At 43.1% G+C, this 20,755-nt stretch overlaps 2 protein-coding genes across 2 annotated transcripts; one reads left to right on the top strand and one right to left on the bottom strand.

Annotated features, from left to right (window-relative positions):
* Positions 1–1,064: 1,064 nt before the first annotated feature.
* dpysl2a (dihydropyrimidinase like 2a) lies at positions 1,065–11,701 on the top strand. The gene is made up of 14 exons (XM_083673705.1): positions 1,065–1,114; positions 5,610–5,698; positions 5,848–6,032; positions 6,147–6,311; positions 6,510–6,571; positions 7,060–7,140; positions 7,229–7,297; positions 7,588–7,708; positions 7,838–7,994; positions 8,135–8,276; positions 8,477–8,647; positions 8,750–8,929; positions 9,070–9,259; positions 9,482–11,701. The coding sequence occupies exons 1-14, from the start codon at positions 1,073–1,075 to the stop codon at positions 9,571–9,573; spliced, it is 1,746 nt and encodes a 581-aa protein (XP_083529831.1). The 5' UTR covers positions 1,065–1,072; the 3' UTR covers positions 9,574–11,701.
* Positions 11,702–14,426: 2,725 nt separating this feature from the next.
* On the bottom strand, positions 14,427–18,866 carry adra1aa (adrenoceptor alpha 1Aa; the record flags this gene model as incomplete). Its single annotated transcript, XM_083673293.1, has 2 exons — positions 14,427–14,974; positions 17,969–18,866. 2 exons carry the CDS (start codon positions 18,864–18,866, stop codon positions 14,427–14,429), a joined length of 1,446 nt encoding a protein of 481 aa, XP_083529419.1.
* Between the last annotated feature and the right edge of the window lie 1,889 nt (positions 18,867–20,755).

The following is a 20,755-nucleotide window of genomic DNA, read 5'->3' as shown; positions in this document are numbered from 1 at the left end:
CTGTGTTTGTGTCTTGACATGAGCTGGCATTTGTACATTGAGACATATCTTCTTTTGTTTGTAAGTTTTAGAATCTAATTTCTTTGATCTGTTGCGTCTGTGTTTGCCAGCACAATATTTCTGCACATTGAAACAGAAACACTCTCTCTCGTTTGTGATCTATTCAAGAACGGATGATGTAATTCTCTATGATTTTTTGGGGGGGATAAATCCTACCCTGAGTTCTTTGATTATGATGAGGATTTTGTCTGTCAGATACAAATGCCCCACTGTAAATGTAACCCATGACAACAGAGGCTGAAGTGGGAGTGGTTTGGGGATTTTAAGCAGTTTGATTGGCTAGTAGCAGGTGTTCTGAGGATCCATATGGAGGGGGTGGTGTGTGTTGGAATTTCAGAGGGGCTGACAGACTGACTGGCTTAATTATTGTACAAGCATGCATATGTTTTGGGGAACGTTTTTACATAAATTAAAAACCTTTTCTTCAAACACTTGTCTCTTGACTCTTTCATTAATTGCTTACCCTCCAGTATTACTCTTTTTTTGACCTACAGTAAATGAATGGCATGCAACTGCACTGCCACATGAGCATCAGTGACACTGATCCCATCCTTCAGTCAGACTAACTAACTTGATCTGCAGGTGACAGGGATGGAATGAATGAAGGATCAAAGGACTACGGAGGGATAACGATTTATCGGAGCAGGGCGGGGCGTTGCGCATGCACGGTGGCTGTTGTGGCCCTCACTGGTTGTCTGTCTCTCTCCCTCCTTTTGGTGACTGTCTGGAACAGATTTGCGCAGCACTGGAACGCAAGGACAGGCTGTCACTGTCACTCTAGCCACAATATTCTATTGATAAATTCGCAACGACTACCTTAGAGGTGAAAGCTATTCCCAATTTCAGTCGCTCATTCTGTGGCAAGCAATAACTGGAGAGAGAATTTGCTCTGGGCGTCGACTGGTGTCAGCGCATCTGAGCATCCATTCCTTTCATTGCTAGCCGTCTTTTGCTAGCTAGCTAACATCAGTGAGGTGACAACTGCTGGAGAGGTGGTCAACGCGTCGCAAAAATGTCCGGGTACCAGGGAAAGAAAAACATCCCACGAATTACAGTGAGTTGTGTCGCGTTTTTTAAGTAAATACATTTGGTTGCTTGTCGTGTTATTCCTCAAATCTGGAGCTAGCAATGTGGCTGAAGAAGCTAGCAACTGGGATTAGACAGTAGACAGTAGCAGTCAAGAGGGAATCCATTCATTCACACACCCCATGCAATTATGTCACCCGTCCACCTGCACTGGTTTTTAGTGTAAACAAAGCCAGCACGGCTATTGATGATCATGCATTATGCTCATGATTTGATTACGTTTATTTTATACATGTAGTTATTTGATGTAGACAGGAGCCGATCTCTAGCCATCCATTGCCATAGATATTGCAAAAGCTCGCCTCTCAACTATGCTTCAATAGGCCTACAAGCCTATATCATTTCAAACAAATAAGAGAAAATCCCCTGCAATGTTCTTCTTTCTTTATTATCTAGGCCTGATGCATGCCAGGTTGGGTGGGGAAATGTGAAGACTTTAGGTCTATAAAACAAAGACTCTCAGTCCACTCACACAACAGCAATGCCATGCCAGCAATGACATGCCATGCATGGGCTGGTTTGCCATGACATTGTACAGTTGGGAGGGACTTGATAGTTGAAAGGGCGAAAACCTCTTTTGAAAAGTAGGTCATTGGATGAAATCCACCCTAGCTGGTTGCTCTAAGCTGTGATCATGCAGCTTTTGTGGCCTGCATGCCGAAGCGTATAGTATAATGCAATATATGCGTGGAATGTTTTAAATGAAATACAAACTACACATAATCTTTTCTTCTCTAAAATGAATTATTGAAGGAAAAACGTTTTTTTTTTATTTTTTATTTTTGTTTCTGCAAGGACAACACAGGAGCATTGGTTTTGAGGGGGTGGTATTTTTAAGGCAGCTGTCGGATCTCCTTCACAACTGGAGGAAGACTATATAAGCCCTTGACATCTCAGGCATTGCATACAGACGGCTCAATCCCAGCATCCCGCGGGGCCTCCAATGACAGCTTGATTTGGCTTAGATTTGTCCTATCACTCCCTACCACCTCTTTGGAATGTTGCTCACTTTGTCAGTCCACAACTCTGTACACAGCATCATGGGTTGATGTGCTATTGTATCAGAACCTGCACATGCACGGCTCAGCCCATCCTGTCCCAAAGCCAAGAGTGATGAGATGCTGATCATGCATGTGCCTTTGTTAAAGCTAGCTGTGGTTTCTCACCTGTGGTCCTCTCTCAGGTGTATTAGCTTACCTCTCAGAGTCACCGAGTTGTTTCACAATTATAGCCCAATTGTCAACATGTCAGTGAAGTAGAGAAAGTCTATCCTTGTTCTCAAGGTTCTCTTCATAGCCCATTTCTATTTTTAATGAAGTTGATTTACTGACTCTATTTCTGAACCTGGCTCTGGGACAGGGACAAGCCATTCTGTTTGTGTGGTCTTTATGAGTCTTGTATTCACGTCTCTAAGACCCTGAAGACACTAGTCAAATGTTTGCATTAATTATTTATTTTGTTTAGTAGATCACCAAAGGGATAGGCCTAGGTAGGTTAACCCATTGTCTACTGAGTGCATTATTGATAAGTCTGTGTGTTCCACGATTATTCTCCATCTTGTGATCGTACATATTCATCCAGCCATAATGGGTACCTGCATTGATTTCAGACATTAAAGTGCTGATTCCAGCTTATTTCACAATATAGCCTACAATATGAACAGTTCATATGCTGAGTGCTGAATTTACTAAGGGCCAGTTCTGTGTAAAAGGATCCATGAGGACCAAAATGTGAAATGAATCAGAGCATATGAAATTGGCTGTCAAATGAAAGCTAAGAGTCTATATTTTGGGGAAATTAAGTCAGAAATATAGTTCTCAACCATCTTCCAACATAAAAATAGGGATAAGCAAAGGCTTTGACTTCTGGTCAAACATATGGAAAAGCATCTAAGGTGTACCAGAAAAAAAGTATTTAATGGCCTTTATAAAATCAAACCTCATTAATGTTCAAGTATAGACCCTAGTCAACTAATATTAACATTAGTTTGGCTCCTTAAGTTTAAGAATTATTGCCCAGTCTCTGGGTCATTCCCTTACCAAAAACCCACAAAAGTGTACTGTAAGATAATTCCTCTGCCTCAAGAGGAGCGATGATAATGAAAGTTAACAAAAGTAAGAAGTATAGGTAGACCTACCAAGTACTCTACTTGTGGTGTTTTTACTGATATATCGATTTAGGTTATGAATTAATAAGTGATTACAACTGGTCAAGTCGTTAACAGAATGACCAAATCAAATCTGTAACAGAATTACTGAAATTGAATTGGTTACATTCACTTTTTGTACAGGTTGTATATGACCTAGAATGGTTCTTCGGCTGTCCCTGTGGGAAAACTCTGACCCCTTTTTGGTTTGATGTAGAACCCCTTTCACAGAAGGTTCTACATGGAACTCAAAAGGGTTCTTCGAGAGAGACAGCCGGAAAACAGTGGGAAACATTACATTAGTAGTTACAAACCACTTCATCAACATCCTCACCTCTTGCTCCAAAAAATCTAGACTTCATTGTTGTTGAGTACACTGGGGAAAGCAAAGCCAGCAAGTCACACACATACACTCACAAAACAATTTATTAGGAACACCTGTACACCTTCTCATGGTGGAGGTGCTGTAATGGTGTGGGGAATGTTTTCTTGGCACACTTTGGGCCCATTAATACCAATCAATCATCGCTTGAATGCCACAGCCTATTTGAGTATTGTTGCTGACCATGTGCATCCCTTCATGGCCACAATTTACCCATCTTCTAATGGCTACTTCTAGCATGATAATGCACCATGTCACAATGCAAAAGTTGTCTCAAATTGGTTTCATGAACATGACAATGAGTTCAGTGTTCTTCAGTGGCCTTCCCAGTCACCGGATTTTAATCCAATGGAACACCTTTGGGATGTGGAAGAACGGGAGATTCACAGCTTGAAAGTGCATCTGAAAAATCTGCAGGAATTGTGTGATGCAATCATGTCATCATGGACCAGAATCTCAAAGGAATGTTCAACATCTTGTGGAATCAATGCCACGAAGAATTGAGGCTGTTTTGAGAGCAAAGGGAGGCTCTACCCAGTATTAGTATAGTGTTCCTAATAAAGTGTTCGGTGAGTCTATGTACAGTAGCGCAAGTAACTGCCATTGAGAATGATGACATGCAACGGATTTGTCTTCATCACAGATTCTTAGGCCCCTTCCAACACTGGTTGCAGAGAATAATGTCACATTAATAAGGCACATGGCATTAGCCTACAGTTATTTATTTAGTTTTCAAATTCTGTTTTTTTGTGCCAAAAGTACTTTTTTGTTATAATCTGTTACCGTGGAATTGCCCTAAAAGTAAAATTAATGAGGACACACATGCATGGAAACCAATGTAGGCTACCTTATTACATTCTTGTTATGGTATTTGAATTTTTCAGGTTGAGTGCAGAAAGTCATTTAACCGACATAGTAGAATACTAGTTGTTAGAGCATACTATAAGAATGCAGTTTTAGGATTGCCTTTTAGATCCTGTCATGTGATCTGTTCAAAGTCTTGCTGTGACCACTATGGCCATTAGTGTTTGGTCTCTCTCTGCAACTACTCAAGTCAGTGTGCTAGGGGACATCCTACATCCTGTGGGTTGCTGTGGGGTCTGGAGTGAGCCTCTATCGGCCTCGTTAGCCAGCCACACTCCCCAGTCCCCAGAGACCCTCAGGAAGACCTGATGAGAAGTAGGCCAGCCCAATAAGGCAACCTCCACTCAGATGGTAATGCAGTTACCGGTAGGCTATGTGTCCTACTCCCAAGTGCGTGCTCCTGTTCTTCCATTAACCGAACTCATGCTCTACAAAGCAAAGCTGTCCACTGCATCTCTGACTGAACTACCCCTCTTATCTTATGTTGATCACATTTGTATGGTTCTCTGCACACTAGAGCAGTTGATATGGTGACTGAGATGTCATAACCTCATTGCATAACCTCAGTGGAATAGCTGTGGTCTCCTGTCTACATGGATAAAGCCTTATATAAAATACTTTACTAATTGCAATATTGTGCAAATGTAGAATTAAAGAGCTGGCTGAGTACAGTAGATTATGAATCTTAGTTAGTGCTTTTCTGTCAGCCTACTCATGCTGTAGAGACATACAATATTTGGTGCCACTTTAGGCTGCTACATTGAATGTTTTAGATGCAAAAACATGTTTACAAGAGGAACAATAAAGAAGGGTGGAAGCAAACTCATAGTAACATTTTTTTAAACACCTAGGCCTGCAGCATGATGTCAGAGAACAATTAATAAATCCAGGCTTAAACTATAGTTTGACTGTGGGACATTTTACCTGTTAAGTTTATGGACAGTATAGACGTGTTTCTGTGCGTTGTTCCTTTTGTCCAGAGTTGTGAATGTAGCTACAGTTACAGTATGAGCAGGTGGACACAGCTGTCAGGAGTTATGTAGTGATGTAAAATGATGTCTCTTCCCACAGAGCGATCGTCTCCTGATCAAAGGAGGGAAGATTGTGAATGATGACCAGTCTTTCCAGGCTGATATCTACATGGAGGATGGAGTCATTAAGTAAGTCTACCCAGTTATTGGCTATTGTCTTTAACTGCATTGAGTTATTGCATATTGGCTGTTTGTAAAAAGAAAAGAGTAGGCCTACTGTACATATCTCTTTTTGTCCTTCAGTAATTTCTTGTTTCTCATTTCTCCTCCTCTCCCAGGCAAATCGGAGAGAACCTCATTGTTCCTGGCGGGGTGAAGATCATTGATGCCCATGGACGAATGGTGATGCCCGGTGGCATTGATGTGCACACCCGCTTCCAGATGCCCGATCGGGGCATGGTAGCAGCAGACGACTTCTACCAGGGCACCCGCGCTGCTTTGGCTGGTGGAACCACCATGATCAGTATGTACCACATTGCCTTACCCTAAAGCACATTTTATAGAAATCCCTTTTTTTTTTTTGTGTGTGTGTGTAAGTGTGGCACTAATTTGTTTGTGTGTGTGTGTGTGTGTGTAGTTGATCATGTGGTTCCGGAGCCTGGTGGCAGCCTTGTGGCAGCGTTCAAACAATGGAGAGAATGGGCTGACAGCAAGTCCTGCTGTGACTACTCTCTGCACGTAGACATCACAGAGTGGCATAAGGGCATCCAGGATGAGATGGAGAGCCTGGTGAAGGACCACGGTACGCAACACTGACAGCTCTCAGCAGCACTTTTCTCTCATTCCAGGGGAGGGGGACTAAATCAATCACTTCTATATCAATTCTTGGTTCGCGGTTTGTTTCCCTTCCTTGACTGTCCTTTCCTCTCCACTCTCGTCTTGCCCCCTTTTGCTATCCCTTTTCTATTGCTACTTTTTCTCACAAGTTTTCTATCTTTAGGTGTCAACTCTTTCCTGGTCTATTTGGCTTATAAGGATGTTTTTCAACTTTCCGACTCCCAGGTACGATTTGTAGCGTTTTAGATTGCTATGATTTAGAGCCGTTGGAAAGAGTAAACATTTGCGGAGGCTTGCACATGCCATAGAAATCATGGCTGATTTACAATCACTTGCATGGCATTTCAGAATTATATTTTGTATTAGATTGCTTTTAGAAGAAACAACTATAAGATGTAAATGGAGTGGAACATCCCTTTAAGCCATTCTCACTAGATATGGGCACATTTTCTCTCTGGAAAATCAAGTACTAGCAGTAACTGACTGCTAGACCAAGGATTTTGTCTTTCTGGTAGAGGTTTGTAAATACACAATATATTTCCCGCTCAGCACTGACTGGGTCAGACTGCCACTGGGCTGATTCCTGTAACACATAATGCTGATGTGGCATGTTTCCACTATCATTCTCTTGGCCAAAGTCCTTAATAAAGCCGTTTTTTACATTTGTGAAGAAGGGCTTTGTGTGTTGACCAGCTGATTTCCTCTTCCTGTAGATGTATGAGGTGTTCAGTGTCATCAGAGATCTGGGAGCCATTGCGCAGGTGCACGCAGAGAATGGTGACATCATTGCTGAGGTAACTCTTTCTAATCCAATCCAATCTCTTCCCTGCTGGCCCTGTCTACTTGTCTGGCTATTAAAGCTCTTGTCTTCTATGTCTGTAGGAGCAACGGAGAATTCTGGAGCTGGGCATCACTGGGCCTGAGGGTCATGTCCTGAGCCGTCCTGAGGAGGTATGACCTCTGACCTTTAGACCTTCACCTTCACCAGGCACACTGTGGTGTTGGTGGCTTAACAGCTCCAGCTTTAGTAATGGAGGCTGTGTGATATCAAGAGCACTCACTACATGTTGTACACAAGTAACCCAAAGATCAAGAATCAGAGTGTTCTTTCCAAAGCTTGCTTTCAGATCCCTAGTCACCATTTTTGGTGAATGCAGTGAAGCTCCCAGTAACTCAACATGAAAGGTCACTGAGTCTGCACTGTCTGGACTGAGCTCACTCTGTCTGTGTCTGTTTTGTAGGTGGAGGCAGAGGCAGTCAACCGTTCAGTCACGGTGGCCAATCAGACCAATTGCCCCCTCTACATCACCAAGGTGATGAGCAAGAGTGCCGCTGATGTTATCGCCATGGCCAGGAAAAAGGGTAAACATGCAGCTTTTTCTAAAAAATGTGCATCTTGATTGTCGTTTTGTGTATCATTACTCAGAGGTGAATAAGAGTCTGTCACCTTTACTAATATACTAACACTGATGTCTTGCCCCCTCTTGGCAGGTGCTGTGGTTTATGGAGAGCCCATCTCTGCCAGCCTGGGCACAGATGGTACCCACTACTGGAGTAAGAACTGGGCCAAGGCAGCTGCCTACATCACCTCCCCACCCCTCAGCCCTGATCCCACCACCCCTGACTATCTCAACTCTCTACTCTCCTGGTAGGTGTTCCACTTCTGACAGAACTACTCAAGACTCTAGGACTCTAGTGGCGTGGTACTGTACATACATCTTCCACTAGATGGCGGTATGCCCTGGCCATCTACTATATCTGTTTATCTCTCCCTTTGTTCCTCTCCAGTGGGGACTTGCAGGTGACTGGTAGTGCTCACTGCACTTTCCAAACCTCTCAGCGTGCTGTGGGCAAGGACAACTTCACCCTCATCCCAGAGGGCACCAATGGCACTGAAGAGAGACTGTCCCTCATCTGGGACAAGTGTGTGGTGAGGGAGACACACACACACACACACCCCTGAGCCTGCTGTGTGTTCACAAATAAAACATATATTTGTTTATGTGTAATAATTTAGCTCTCGTTGTTTGTGTTCAGTCATGAATGACGTCATGGGGCTTTTGCTAAGTTGGTCAAATGAACACTTTCAGGTGTTGCATCAGACAGTCGCAATCTCCTGATTTCCTTTAGGTGACTGGAAAGATGGACGAGAACCAGTTTGTGGCAGTGACCAGCACCAATGCAGCCAAGATCTTCAACCTGTACCCCCGTAAGGGCCGCATCGCTGTGGGTTCGGACGCTGACCTGGTGCTGTGGGACCCGGACATCAGCAAGATCATCTCAGCCAAGAACCACAACCTGGTGAGAACCTGGCCTGCCATTAGCATCGAGGCGCATCCACATCTTTTTGTCCTGTTTAAATGTCTGTTTCACACTATTCTCATCAGAGCTCTTCTTCTCCAGGCGGTGGAATATAACATCTTTGAAGGCGTAGAGTTGCGTGGAGCTCCCCTAGTGGTGATTAGCCAGGGCAAAATAGTGTTGGAGGAGGGCAACCTCCACACCACTGAGGGCTGTGGACGCTACGTGATCCGCAAGCCCTTCCCAGACAATGTCTACAAGAGGATAAAGGCTCGCAGCAGGGTAAGTTTCTACCAGTGTTGGTGTAGCATACAGTGGTAAACATTGAAGGTATTGTTGGTTGTCTATGGGCATTCAGATAGATGTTGGACAGTGGTATTAGAACAGCCTCACTGATGTTGTGTGGGGGTCTGTCCTTTTAGCTGACCGACCTGCGGGGGGTCCCCAGGGGTCTCTACGATGGGCCCGTGTGTGAGGTGACTGCGACACCCAAGGTCATGACCCCCGTCTCCTCGGTGAAGACCTCTCCTGCCAAGCACCAGCAGCACCAGCAGCAGCAGCAAGCTCCTCAGCCAGTCCGCAACCTGCACCAGTCTAGCTTCAGTCTGTCTGGTGAGTACACGTCTAGCACCACTCTGAAAGGGACAACGCTTGTAATTCACTCTACTACGTCATAGTAGTAGGCCAAGCACATGGATAAATATTATCATTTGTCCAGCAGCTGTAACACATTGCTTTCATTTAATCGAATCCAAAAAGATATTCAGTGTATGAAATCAGAGATTTCTCATTTGAGTTGACCCTCAAGATAACAGACTTATCTGTCATGCCTAGGTGCACAAACTGATGATAACATTCCTCGCCGCAACACTCAGCGCATTGTGGCGCCCCCTGGTGGGAAGGCCAACATCACCAGCCTGGGCTAAGCTCTCCTCTGAGCTGAGCCAGGGTTGAGGGCAGCAGGACACACCATGTCAGATCCCAGACCATGACAACAAATGGAGCTTCATCTGATGTGGTCCCTGCAACAAAGTCTGTCTCCCTGACTCAACTGCACCCTTCTCAAAAACACTCCGTCCATCTCCATGCATAACAGCTCTTTCATCTCATACAAAGAAAAGAAAAAAGAAAGCACCATGTTTTGTTTTGTACTACCAACATGCCATACACCATTTTCATTTTTTCAAAGGAAGAATCAAGTGAATTGAGGTGGCAGTTGTTGTTTTACTGTTATAGGACTGTTGATTAAATTTTTATTTTAGTCTTTGTTTACATTTTGGGTATTGATAGTGCTAAAGGAGCTGTAGATTTCAGCCCAGTCAGTGTGATTTTGTGTATGTACTATTTAAATGCCTTCTTGGTCTGACAACAGACACACATTGATTTCAAGAAGTGGTATAAGTTGTATTTATGAACTATGGGAGCCAGTTATTGTCCATCCTATTTCTCCCTCTCCATTAGAGAGTGGAATGAATTGGTGGTAATGTCATTCTGAAACGTTTTGTCGAAACTTACTTCACTTACTGTAATACATTAGTTTTCACACATTTTTGATGTTTTTTGAGGTCGTAGAATAGTGTTGTTGAAGGAACTCCGAGGTTTGTTTCATACCTCCAAGTCAGTTTGCAGTATTTGATCTGTCAGGGTTTTACTTGCAGTGTAGTCTTGTATTAAGCGGTATTTCTAGTCAGTGTTACCACTTACCTTTTAGCTGAACAAATTCACTTCAGTCTTCCTTTACACTCATCGCTGCACTTTTTTCTTTTTTGTATCACTATTATTTTGTTGTTTTAATATTTTCATGTTTAATCATTTCTAGAACTAAAACTGCAAGCTCTGAAATATGGTCTCTTGGTTTTCAGCTTGTTTGATGAATGCACAGAACTGAGGAGAGAGGTTATTCTCCCTCCCCTCAGTTGGGGCACCTTTGACAAAAAAAGCATGAACATTACATTTTGGCAGCATGGAGAACCTTCACCAAAAAAAACAGACGAGGCACACAAATGCCTCTTTTTCATCCTTTTTTCTTCTCTAGCTGTCCAAAGTTAAAAGGTTGCCAGGAAAATAGGCTTCCTACAATCACACTGCTGTTCATTGTTAATGACACTGACAGCCATGCTGGATCAGAGGTTGCCCCTAACAACCTCTCTGCACCAGGTGCTATTTGATCAATGCTGTGTTCGTGCAGTTGGTGGTGCACTGCCTACTTTTTCCACTTAAGCACAGCAATTGAAGCTCTGTACAAAACCACATCATACGAGGAACGGGGTCAGCTATTACCATTCCTTCATCATAGTCTTATGACAACTGTTTCATTTTCCGCCTGCTAAGGTGTAAAAGGTGAATCTGTGGAAATGCAATGTTTATTTGTATTAGCGATGTATGTTTATGTTATTTCAGAATGTTCAATATCACTTGCCTGCCTATTCTATAAAAGTATTGATATAGCACACTTAAAGAACCATGTATCTATGAAAAGTACCTGTGAAGCCCTGTCAGAGACTTGGTGAAAAGCGCTATGTAAATGAGCCCCATGAATTACAGTGTGCTAATGATGATGACATGGCCACATTTGACTCCTGCTCTTGTTGTTCTAGAATAGCACCTCCTCTTAACGCTAGAAGTGTTGGTGTGAACCAGTTTTAAGAGGTACTCCATCCTCACTCTTTACCACCCCTTACCTGAGCACATTAGACTCTTAGTGCCACTCTGTCCAACTCATCTGAGGTATAAACTGTGTACACCAGACCACAACCCCATGTTAATCATGCAGCACTGTAATGGCACAGTAAAGACCTGCACTCTGTATTCATCCAGACAGTTTTCTGCATACAGTACTGTACAGCCATTGTATTCTTTCCTCCTCCTTGCCTTGTCAGGTATAGGTATTTATGCCAAGCTAGTATGTGATGTAAGTGAATTGCAGATGGGGAGGTTTATTCGTGTTTGTTTTTATTTTTGGACGTTTAGCACTGTGGTTGCCCCTCTCCCATCTAGTGGTAAACTGTTGCCCATGTATGTTTTGTAGGCTACTGGGATTTTGGGACACTTATTCCTGACAGCATTGAATCCCATCGGTGTTGACTTCAATGGTTTTAAACATTAAAAAAATTTAACAAAATTATTTGTCTCTTTCTTTCTTCCTTCTTCCATCCTTTATTGATTCATTATTAAATGAATTAAATAAAATACAATTAAAACAACTGATAACACAGATGTTTTTTCTTTGATATAAAGACAAGCTGTAGCGAAAATAGAAGCATACACACACTAGATGGAGACATTTCAACGCAAGTCTGCTTTGTGCGGCCAGCGTCAGAATTGGCTCGATTTTCTCACAGCCTAACTGTTAATGCAAGACTTGTGTCAGAGCTACCTCATGATCAAGATAGAGGTTGTCAGTCGTCCCAAAAACATTGGCTAATTAGTCCTCCAAATGTTTTGTAACCATGTGGAACAATGCCCTAGGCGGTGATATTTAAACAGTTGTCCAATTACTGTATCTATTAATGTGATGGCACACTAATTGATAGGAGTAGTGGAGAAGGGAGAGCATTGGGTCGATCATTCCACACACAGGTCGATCATCCCACACATGGGAGCTTCTGAAAACAAACAGTTTGGAAGAATTTCCAGAGAAGAGAAACTTGGGGAATCCTGGGGGAATCTAAGCATGAGTCATCAGCGTAGTCCTCCACGGACATGAGAATATGACACCGGCAGCTACAAGGGGAGCTATTAATCTGGTCACAATCCCCCAACCCCTAATTCCCTCTGATGATAATCTGGTTATTTTTATTTTTCAGTTCAGAGGAACTGTGGAGGTTAGGGGTTGACTTGTGGCTTAAGTTGTGTGCTATTCTGGAGCCTCTCTCACAGAAAGAATGAATGAACAGCATGTCCTCTTGTTTTCAGAGAAGTCTAGGCTTCATGTGTCACCAGTACATCAAATTGGGCCACATCAAGGACCAAATAAAGATACTGGTATTATTCCACTCTTTGATCCACATTTAGCAAAAGCTCTTTTAATGGGATTCATTAGAGAGGCAGCCTTTCATATTGAAGAACAGCAAGGGGTAGAGCACCAAGAGACTTCAAAATATTTTTTCTCAATAATAGATTTTTCCTCATTCCTTTGAAAATCAGTTTGAATAATAGTTCAAATTTGGCTGCTACCTGCCTAATAGTTACTTAGTCCCCACGTGCATCGCTCTGTGTCGGCAGCCAAGAGATAAATAAATAAATAAACAGAGAGCAAAAGAGAGACATCGATACCATCTGTGGTTTAATGACCGCAGCAAGTGGCCTCTGGATGACGTCAGTACTGAGACAGTGTGAGTCACCGATCCCAGACATGCCAGTCAATGTCAAGGGGACAGACCGTCTGCTGGCTGAACCATTTTGGCCCCTCCCCTCTGGACTGGCTGTCCACTTGGGATCCAGCTCTTTCTGGAGATACACATCTGAAAGCTGGGAAAGGGGATTAGGCTTTGCAATGCTAGCCGCATCTAATAACCCCACTGAGGTGCACAGAGGGAGTACATTGTAACTCTGTCCAGAGAAAATAACCTCAAGGAAATCAATCAATACTATCTGCTCCCTTTATCCCCTTGGCTAGTGTTTTTCTGCTTTACCGTAAATCACTGATACAGTATGCCTGTGCTGAGATTGTTATTATACCAATGCTGATCCTTATGCATATCCAAATGATCAATGTGTGCTTGTGCATGCGAGTACATGCTGACACCATCTGTATATGGTCCCCTGAAGTTAGAATGTCTCAGTCCCAGTAAGAGAGGGCTCATCTCTCCCTGGATCATGATGGATTTTGAGGCTTGGAGGGCAGTCATGAGTTCAAAATCCATGAAAACCATTAAACTGTCTTGGATATTCATCCTCTAACTGGCAGTGGCTGATGGAACTTGTGTGAATCGTGGGAATAGTGGAGTACAAAGCAAAAACTGTGCATGCGAGTTTGAGAAATGTACACACAAAAAAAAAAGATTGTGAAAGTGACCTTGCAACTCCCTTGCAACGCTTTATTTAAATATTTGTCATTATTCCCAATGTGGACAGAGGGGAAGTGGTGTGATTCATTGGAGATGGGCATGGTGCCTGCCCTCAGACTCCTCAGGGAGACTAGGGGACACGTCACAGTGCCACAGCGTCACAAGCACAATTCTCACAGCAGGAAGACAGCTTGGCAAATGGTAAGACACTGGGAGCAAGAGAGCTGCTGAGCAATGTTGAGATTGTTGAAAACATATCAAAACCTGTCCAGGTGCTTACAGCTTTGACATATTCTATATAGTACTAATTTGAAGTATAAAACGTGTAAACATTGAACAAAGAACAAGCTATTTGGTCTGTTTCAGGGAATGCCTTCACAACCTCTATTATTACCTGCATATGGAAAAACGTCCTGGCATATACAATACAATACAGTTCCACATAGTCTGGTTCTAGGACCAAGGCAAATTGCACAAAGGATAATTCAAGTCCTTAAACATTAATTACAAAATATATCTTAAAATATTAGCTTGGTTTAGTGTGCAAAAGCTATATTTCAGTCATTAACTCCAAATGACTGGTTTTGTAACTGCAGTCAAAATGTATTTGGAGATGTTTCAGAGTGTGATCGACCAACCCGTCCAGACATTATTAGTCCATCCCTGGCTTCTCCACAAATGTAAAAATCAGTCCTCTTCAGTTTACTTTGATTGGACTGGACCTGAGGGAGTAGACCATTGTCTGTTTAAAAGAAGAGGGATTGTGTTGATTATAGTGCCTCTCCATTTTCACACAGGGACAGTTTGTGGATCTTTATGATTGGAAGGGTCCCGTGTGGAGTGGGCTGGGGATGGCTGGGCCCTGGGGTGAGGCTTCTGTTCCTGATGCAACAGCAAGTCTTCAGCAGACTCTTACTGCAGAGTTGGGCCACTTTAGCCCGTCCAGTCTCAACGGCTGCTCCTGCCCCTGCAGTGGAGCTTCCAGAGAACACCCTCCACTCCCTGCTGTCCCTAGAGGAGGGTGTGCGAGACAGGGCTAAAGACGATTGACTGAGGCGGAAGGAGTCCCCTCGGCCATCCGGGCTCAGAGTGAGAGGGTGACCCTGGACCTGCCCCTGGTTCTGGCATGGACTCAGATGGTGAGGGGGTCTGGACTGGGTTCTCAGACAGTGCACTCCCAGCAAACTCTGGAAGGCCTTCTTAAACTCCAGGTTAGAGCACGGGTAGATGATGGGATTGATGCAACTGTTGAAATAGCCTAGCCAGAAGGTGATCTTGAAAACTGTGTCTGAAGGTCTGTATGCTGGGAACATGGAGCCTATATAGACACAGCAACACAGGGAAGAAAGTTGTGGTTAATATACTTCATGTCTTTTTCACAACACAACGCACAACATCAAACAATGAACCCTGATCTTTATCTCAATAAAGACGATAAACCGAATTGTCAATTACATGAGGTCAAAACAACTACAATTGAAGAAAAAATATCTATCTATTAACATTCTCTGATATACAGTAGATGTTTCCTGATGAATTTAATTACTGTAAGGCCAATAAGGGTTTATGGTGAACCCATTTAGAAGAGGCAGATAAAGGCTCCATATTGAGGCCATTCAGAAAAATATCCTGTGTCATCACACACATTTATTTCCAGTTGAGTCAGTTTATAGTTTTTATCTGATTTCCATGCCAATGTAACAACTCGACGTCAAGGTTAATAATTTTATTGAAATTGCCTTCATAAATCCTGTGGTTTCTGATTAGAGGAAGAGTCATTGGAGAGAGTATGAGCAGCGCTATTAATAATGCAGCGAAGGAAATGGTTTAACGTGCACATTAAATTCAGACCCTGTTGTCACTGTAAATGCCAGTGACTTTTTACACCCAATGCCTGGCACATTAAAATAATGAAATTGCTGAGGTGTCGGATGGCATTGAAATTGAGTGTCTATTTGGAAAGGTAGGATGGGGGGCATTTTCTTGTGAAATTCTTTATTGGAGAGTCAGCTGGAGACAGTTTACAGGAGACTTGAAAAATGAGAGAGGGATGTGGATATAGATAGAGAGAGAAGATGGGGAGGGTTTGAAAGGAAATAATTCAGCCACAGGCAGTACACCTCAGCCACAGGCAGCACACCTCAGCCATTTAATCCCCAACTGTGCAATGTCTACTCTTTTATCATTCTTACAACTAAATGCTTTTTGGAAACAAGAAATGCAAAAGAGAGAACTTCATTGCTGGAAATTCCTAGAAAATCCATAAAAAGTCAGTGATGCAATTCATGCTTTTTTGAGACAGCTAAACCATTTTAGAGGGTATACTGTAGCAAAGGGCACAATGATAGACTGATCGATAAGGAGCATATGACCACTAGATGTGTGCTCAAATCACGAGTGAGCCATATACCCAGGAGAAAGACAAACAACCCTTTGGAACGTGTCAACAAGCTTACCTTGCTCTTGGGTATGTCTTTGTAAACCACACTACTGAAATATGAGTAGACACAACAGCAAACCAGTCTCAAAATAAATGTAGGGCCAAGACAGAGATAGCTCTCCTTACCCTTTTGACCTGATCAAATTCCCACATGGCTTTGTTTGACCAAGGCAAACACAAATACCCATCAGAGGCCTACAGTATAACACAATATGTAACATTATGACATGTCCTTGATGAGTTTGTTAGGGAGAGCATCCAGCCATGGTAAGGAATCAAGATCACCCTTAAAAAGTCCCTCTCAGCCTCTGTTGCAGTTGCTATATTTACTAGCATGAGAGCGTGTAATAAACTTCAACCCTGTAAGGGCTTTGCCAGATCTAAAAAATGCTTGATTTGTATTTCCTTCCAACATAGCTATACTGAAATGATGATACTAACAAGCAGTGAGTGCACACTCTGCACATTCTGTGATGTCCCCTACTCCAGCCCTCTAAACAGTCACAAAGGGGACCACGGTGTCCTGGAGGGGGAAATAAACATAATCCCTGACAGTGTTGTGATGACTTTATCTGTCATTCTGGCGGTGATGGCATTGATGAGTAGGCGTCTTAGTGTTAAGTGAGTTCCCAAGCAAGAGGCAAAGATACAGAAAGAGGAGAGAGAGAGAGAGAGAGAGAGAGAAAGTGGGAGAAAATCAAAGATCATCTGTTCTTGCTCTAAAAATTACAGACATTTCAAAATGATTCACAGTGTGAGCTCAAGTGTGTGTCTGAAATATGAGCTGGCGACAGGTCAGGCAGTGTGCATTCAGCCTTAAGCCTTAAGCTCTTTGATCAGAGAGAGAGAGTGAGAGATAGAGAGTGAGAGAGAGAGAGAGAGAGAGAGTGAGAGAGAGAGAGGGGGGGGGGGGGGGAGCACGGGGACAGAGGCTGGCTGAGAGGGACCGACCATGTCAGAGTGTCTAATCAGAGGAGCCCTATGAGAGGGGCTACTGGCTAGACCAGAACCTTTACTAGATCACAAAGACACCACTAGACCAGAACATTTACTAGATCACAAAGACACCACTAGACCAGAACCTTTACTAGATCACAAAGACACCACTAGACCAGAACCTTTACTAGATCACAAAGACACCACTAGACCAGAACCTTTACTAGATCACAAAGACACCACTAGATTCGCCCAAATTACACTAATCTCTCTGTGCCCCTTTGAAAAAGCAATTCAATTAACATAATAAACGATTAATTTTGCAAGCACTTAAAACTCTAGTTGGCTAAGAAATCGATAACAGTGTCTACATAATGAATGAATGTAAATGTAAATGTAATAGGCTTTCTAAAAGAAGTCTGAGAGGTGGAAGACTCAAGGGAACATGTGATAAAGGATATCAGTAAGCAGCAAGAGCAGATATGACTGGAGATCCCGAAAATAAAAACAGTAAAAGAAATTGGAAATGTATGAACTTGCCTCCACCTCAAATAATTGTTAAAGTTGCTAAACAAATTAAAAATAAAAGTGTAGTTCAAAACAACCAAGAATTTGAACAATTGTGTAATGATAATGCTATAATGCTAACTGCTCTCCATGTGAATCCACTCTATTTGTTCAACTGCTATGGTTACTGTCATGGTATCGCTTGAGATGTACATGTTTGATTAATGATGGCACCTCAGACTGTAATGAACATCTATTTTGGGAATCACCCACCATCCCCCTCAACCACCTCTACCACTATCTCTGGGTTGCAATTCAATTTAAAAAGTTCCTATGCCAAAAATAAATGCTGGAGGACATGGTATTGATTGCAGGATAAGGCACATGTGGAGCACATTCTACAAGCTAAGGGGCTTGCGAAACACTCACCTATTGGCATCACCAGGAAGAAGGGCAACCAGCAGAGCACAAAGCAGCCAACCACAATCCCCAGAGTCTTGGCAGCCTTCTTCTCACGGGAGAACTTGAGCAGGCGCAGGGCAAAGTGTGTGTGCCTGCGTAGGGCCTCGTCCTCCGATACGGCTGTATTACCACGGTGTATCCGTAGCGTCACGCTCTCTGAATCTGACTTGTCAGTCTTATGACCCTCCCTCAGGACCTGGCTCTCTCGGCGGGCCACCACGTACACCCTGCAGTACATAGCCAGTATGATGGCCAAGGGGAGGTAGAAGGAGCCCACAGCAGAGAAGATGGCATAAGCAGGCTCCTCTGTGATCTTACAGATGGACTCATCCTCGGGAGGCGGCTCCTTCCAGCCAAACAGAGGGCCGATGGAGATGGTGACAGAGAAAACCCACAGGCCCACCAAGGCCAGCAGGGCCCTACGCTCTGTGACGATGGCTGGGTAGCGCAGTGGGTAGCTGACCCCGATGTAGCGATCCACGGAGATCACACACAGGCTCATGATGGAGGCTGTGCAGCACAGCACGTCCATGGCCGCCCATACGTTACAGAAGGGCCGTCCAAACACCCAGCGACCTAAGATCTCAAAGGTGGCGGAGAAGGGCAGCACTGTGGAGCTCAGGAGAAGGTCTGCCACTGCTAGGTTGACAATGAAATAGTGTGTGACTGTACGTAGGTGTCTATGGCAGGCCACCGACAGGATGACCAGGATGTTGCCCACCACTCCAAACACAATGAAGATCCCCAGGATCAGCCCCAGTGCCGCAGCCCTGACGACACTGAGCTCTGGGACAAGTGCCTGGTTGCAGTTGGAGCAGTTTTGGCTCAGAGGCTCTGGGGTCATGTTGTCTACTACAGGAACCATCTGTTGTCTTTACAGGACTGATAGACTGCACTGTGCTGTACAGCAATGGTAGACAGACACCAGTTATGTTCAATGAGTGAAGACAAGGACATCACAGCACACTCGTGAAAGCCATTAGAATAATGATCACATTAAGGCTGTCATGTCAAAGCATAATTTGACTGATGATGCCTCAATCGAATGGGCCATTACATTGACGATGCACCCAAAAAAGAAAACTATATACATGTGCACAAAATACTGAGAGAGCCAAACATGGTGCATGCAGACGAATTAACAAACAGAAGGTAATCCATCTTGAAATTGTCACTGATGTTAAACCACCAGTTATTATGCAGCTGGAGACCAAAAAGGATGGTGTAGGAGGAAGTGTCAACTCTGTCTGGCCAAGAGTCGTATTTGGCTACTGAGGAGAGTGGTTAAAAATATAGTTCTGGTCTCTCTCCCTTCTCTTATGATCAGGTGTACTAGTGCAAAAAGGTTGATAATATTATGCAGGTTAAGTGATATTCTATCCCAGTCTAGCTAAAGGTCGAAATAGAAAACAGTACGCCTAAGGTACAGTACAGACACCTTGTTTGGGTAGGTGGTGGGGGGGGACAGTTTGTTAGAGGACAATCCAATCCCAGGATTTGTCTGCTGAATGGACAGTTCCAACGTGGATGTGCTGAGTACAGGAACAGTCACTGTGCAGTCACTTTCTGTGGTGTGGGTCCCCCTGTAACGAAGACATAACAATTACAGTGACGCTTTTCTCTGAGGATGACCAAAATATCAACTGGCAGGGCAGACAACCACAACAACAGCTTTCAAAGGAAATATAACTCATCTTAATCTCAATAGAGCAAGACAATTTGACAGAAATGAACATCACTTATAATATTGCATTCTGTAGCATGTGTCAATATCATTAGCTCGACAAAATCACCCAACTTGCTCCTTTCAATGTCCATACTATCATACTATGTGAAATAGTGTCTCAGGAACGCCCTCTCCTCTGATAAATGGGACTGTATCATAATCTTGGTTGTATTGATTGGACATGCTGTGGGGTTGAGGAATACAGAAAGAGATCCCAGCCAAAGGCTGCCCAATGAAGCATGTCAAAGAAACAGAAAGAAAAAAACCTTTGAAATATAAATGGAAATGTGGCAAAGGCTACAAAATGTAGCCAACAGTATGGTCAGTCTGTCCTTGACATTTTTAGAAATCAATTATCTTACAATTAATTGATTTGTCACTACATCACTCTTCTGTAAGCCATGTTCTTTACACACTGGCCTCTACATGGTGGATGTCATGAGTCTTTATTCACACTGTTTCTTTGTTTGATATCAATTTGCTCTTATCATCACAATTAGTTAGAACACGATGCAATGCACTATTTGAAAATGCTTGGTTTTGACCTGTGTCTTAAAATAAAGTCAGTACTGATATTTTGATAGAAGGTTTGTGAGTTAAGTAGTTTCTGCGTTAAGAATAGTGCCACATACAATTCAAAATGGCAATGGTCTTCTGATATTTGTTCAAATGCTCAATGAAGAGGTATATTGCTAAGTTGCATTTTATGATTTATGCATGCATTTATGCTTAAATGTATCTGTATAAAAGTAAAGACGAATGCCTCCATGCCAAATAGGATTTCTTTGCTGATGTTAATGACGTCTGTTCCGCCTTCTTAGGACTTGCAGCTGGATCCTTTCATATCCACTCATTTTGACTTTGATGTAGTGTGGTGATTAAAAAAACATGTCTGTCTGTCTCACCTTTGACTTCAAAACAATTACTTTATGACAGAGGACGTATTTTTTCCAATTGACCCATACAAAGCTCCCACTGTCTGACAGATTAAATGAAAAATTAATCTTGTCTGTGCAGCTCACTGATAT

This window comes from Argentina silus (genome assembly GCF_951799395.1).
Source record: "Argentina silus genome assembly, chromosome: 7".
In the NCBI taxonomy this organism is placed as follows: domain Eukaryota; kingdom Metazoa; phylum Chordata; class Actinopteri; order Argentiniformes; family Argentinidae; genus Argentina; species Argentina silus.
The sequence above is the reverse complement of the archived record's forward strand: the minus strand, read 5'-3'. Positions and strand labels throughout refer to the sequence as shown.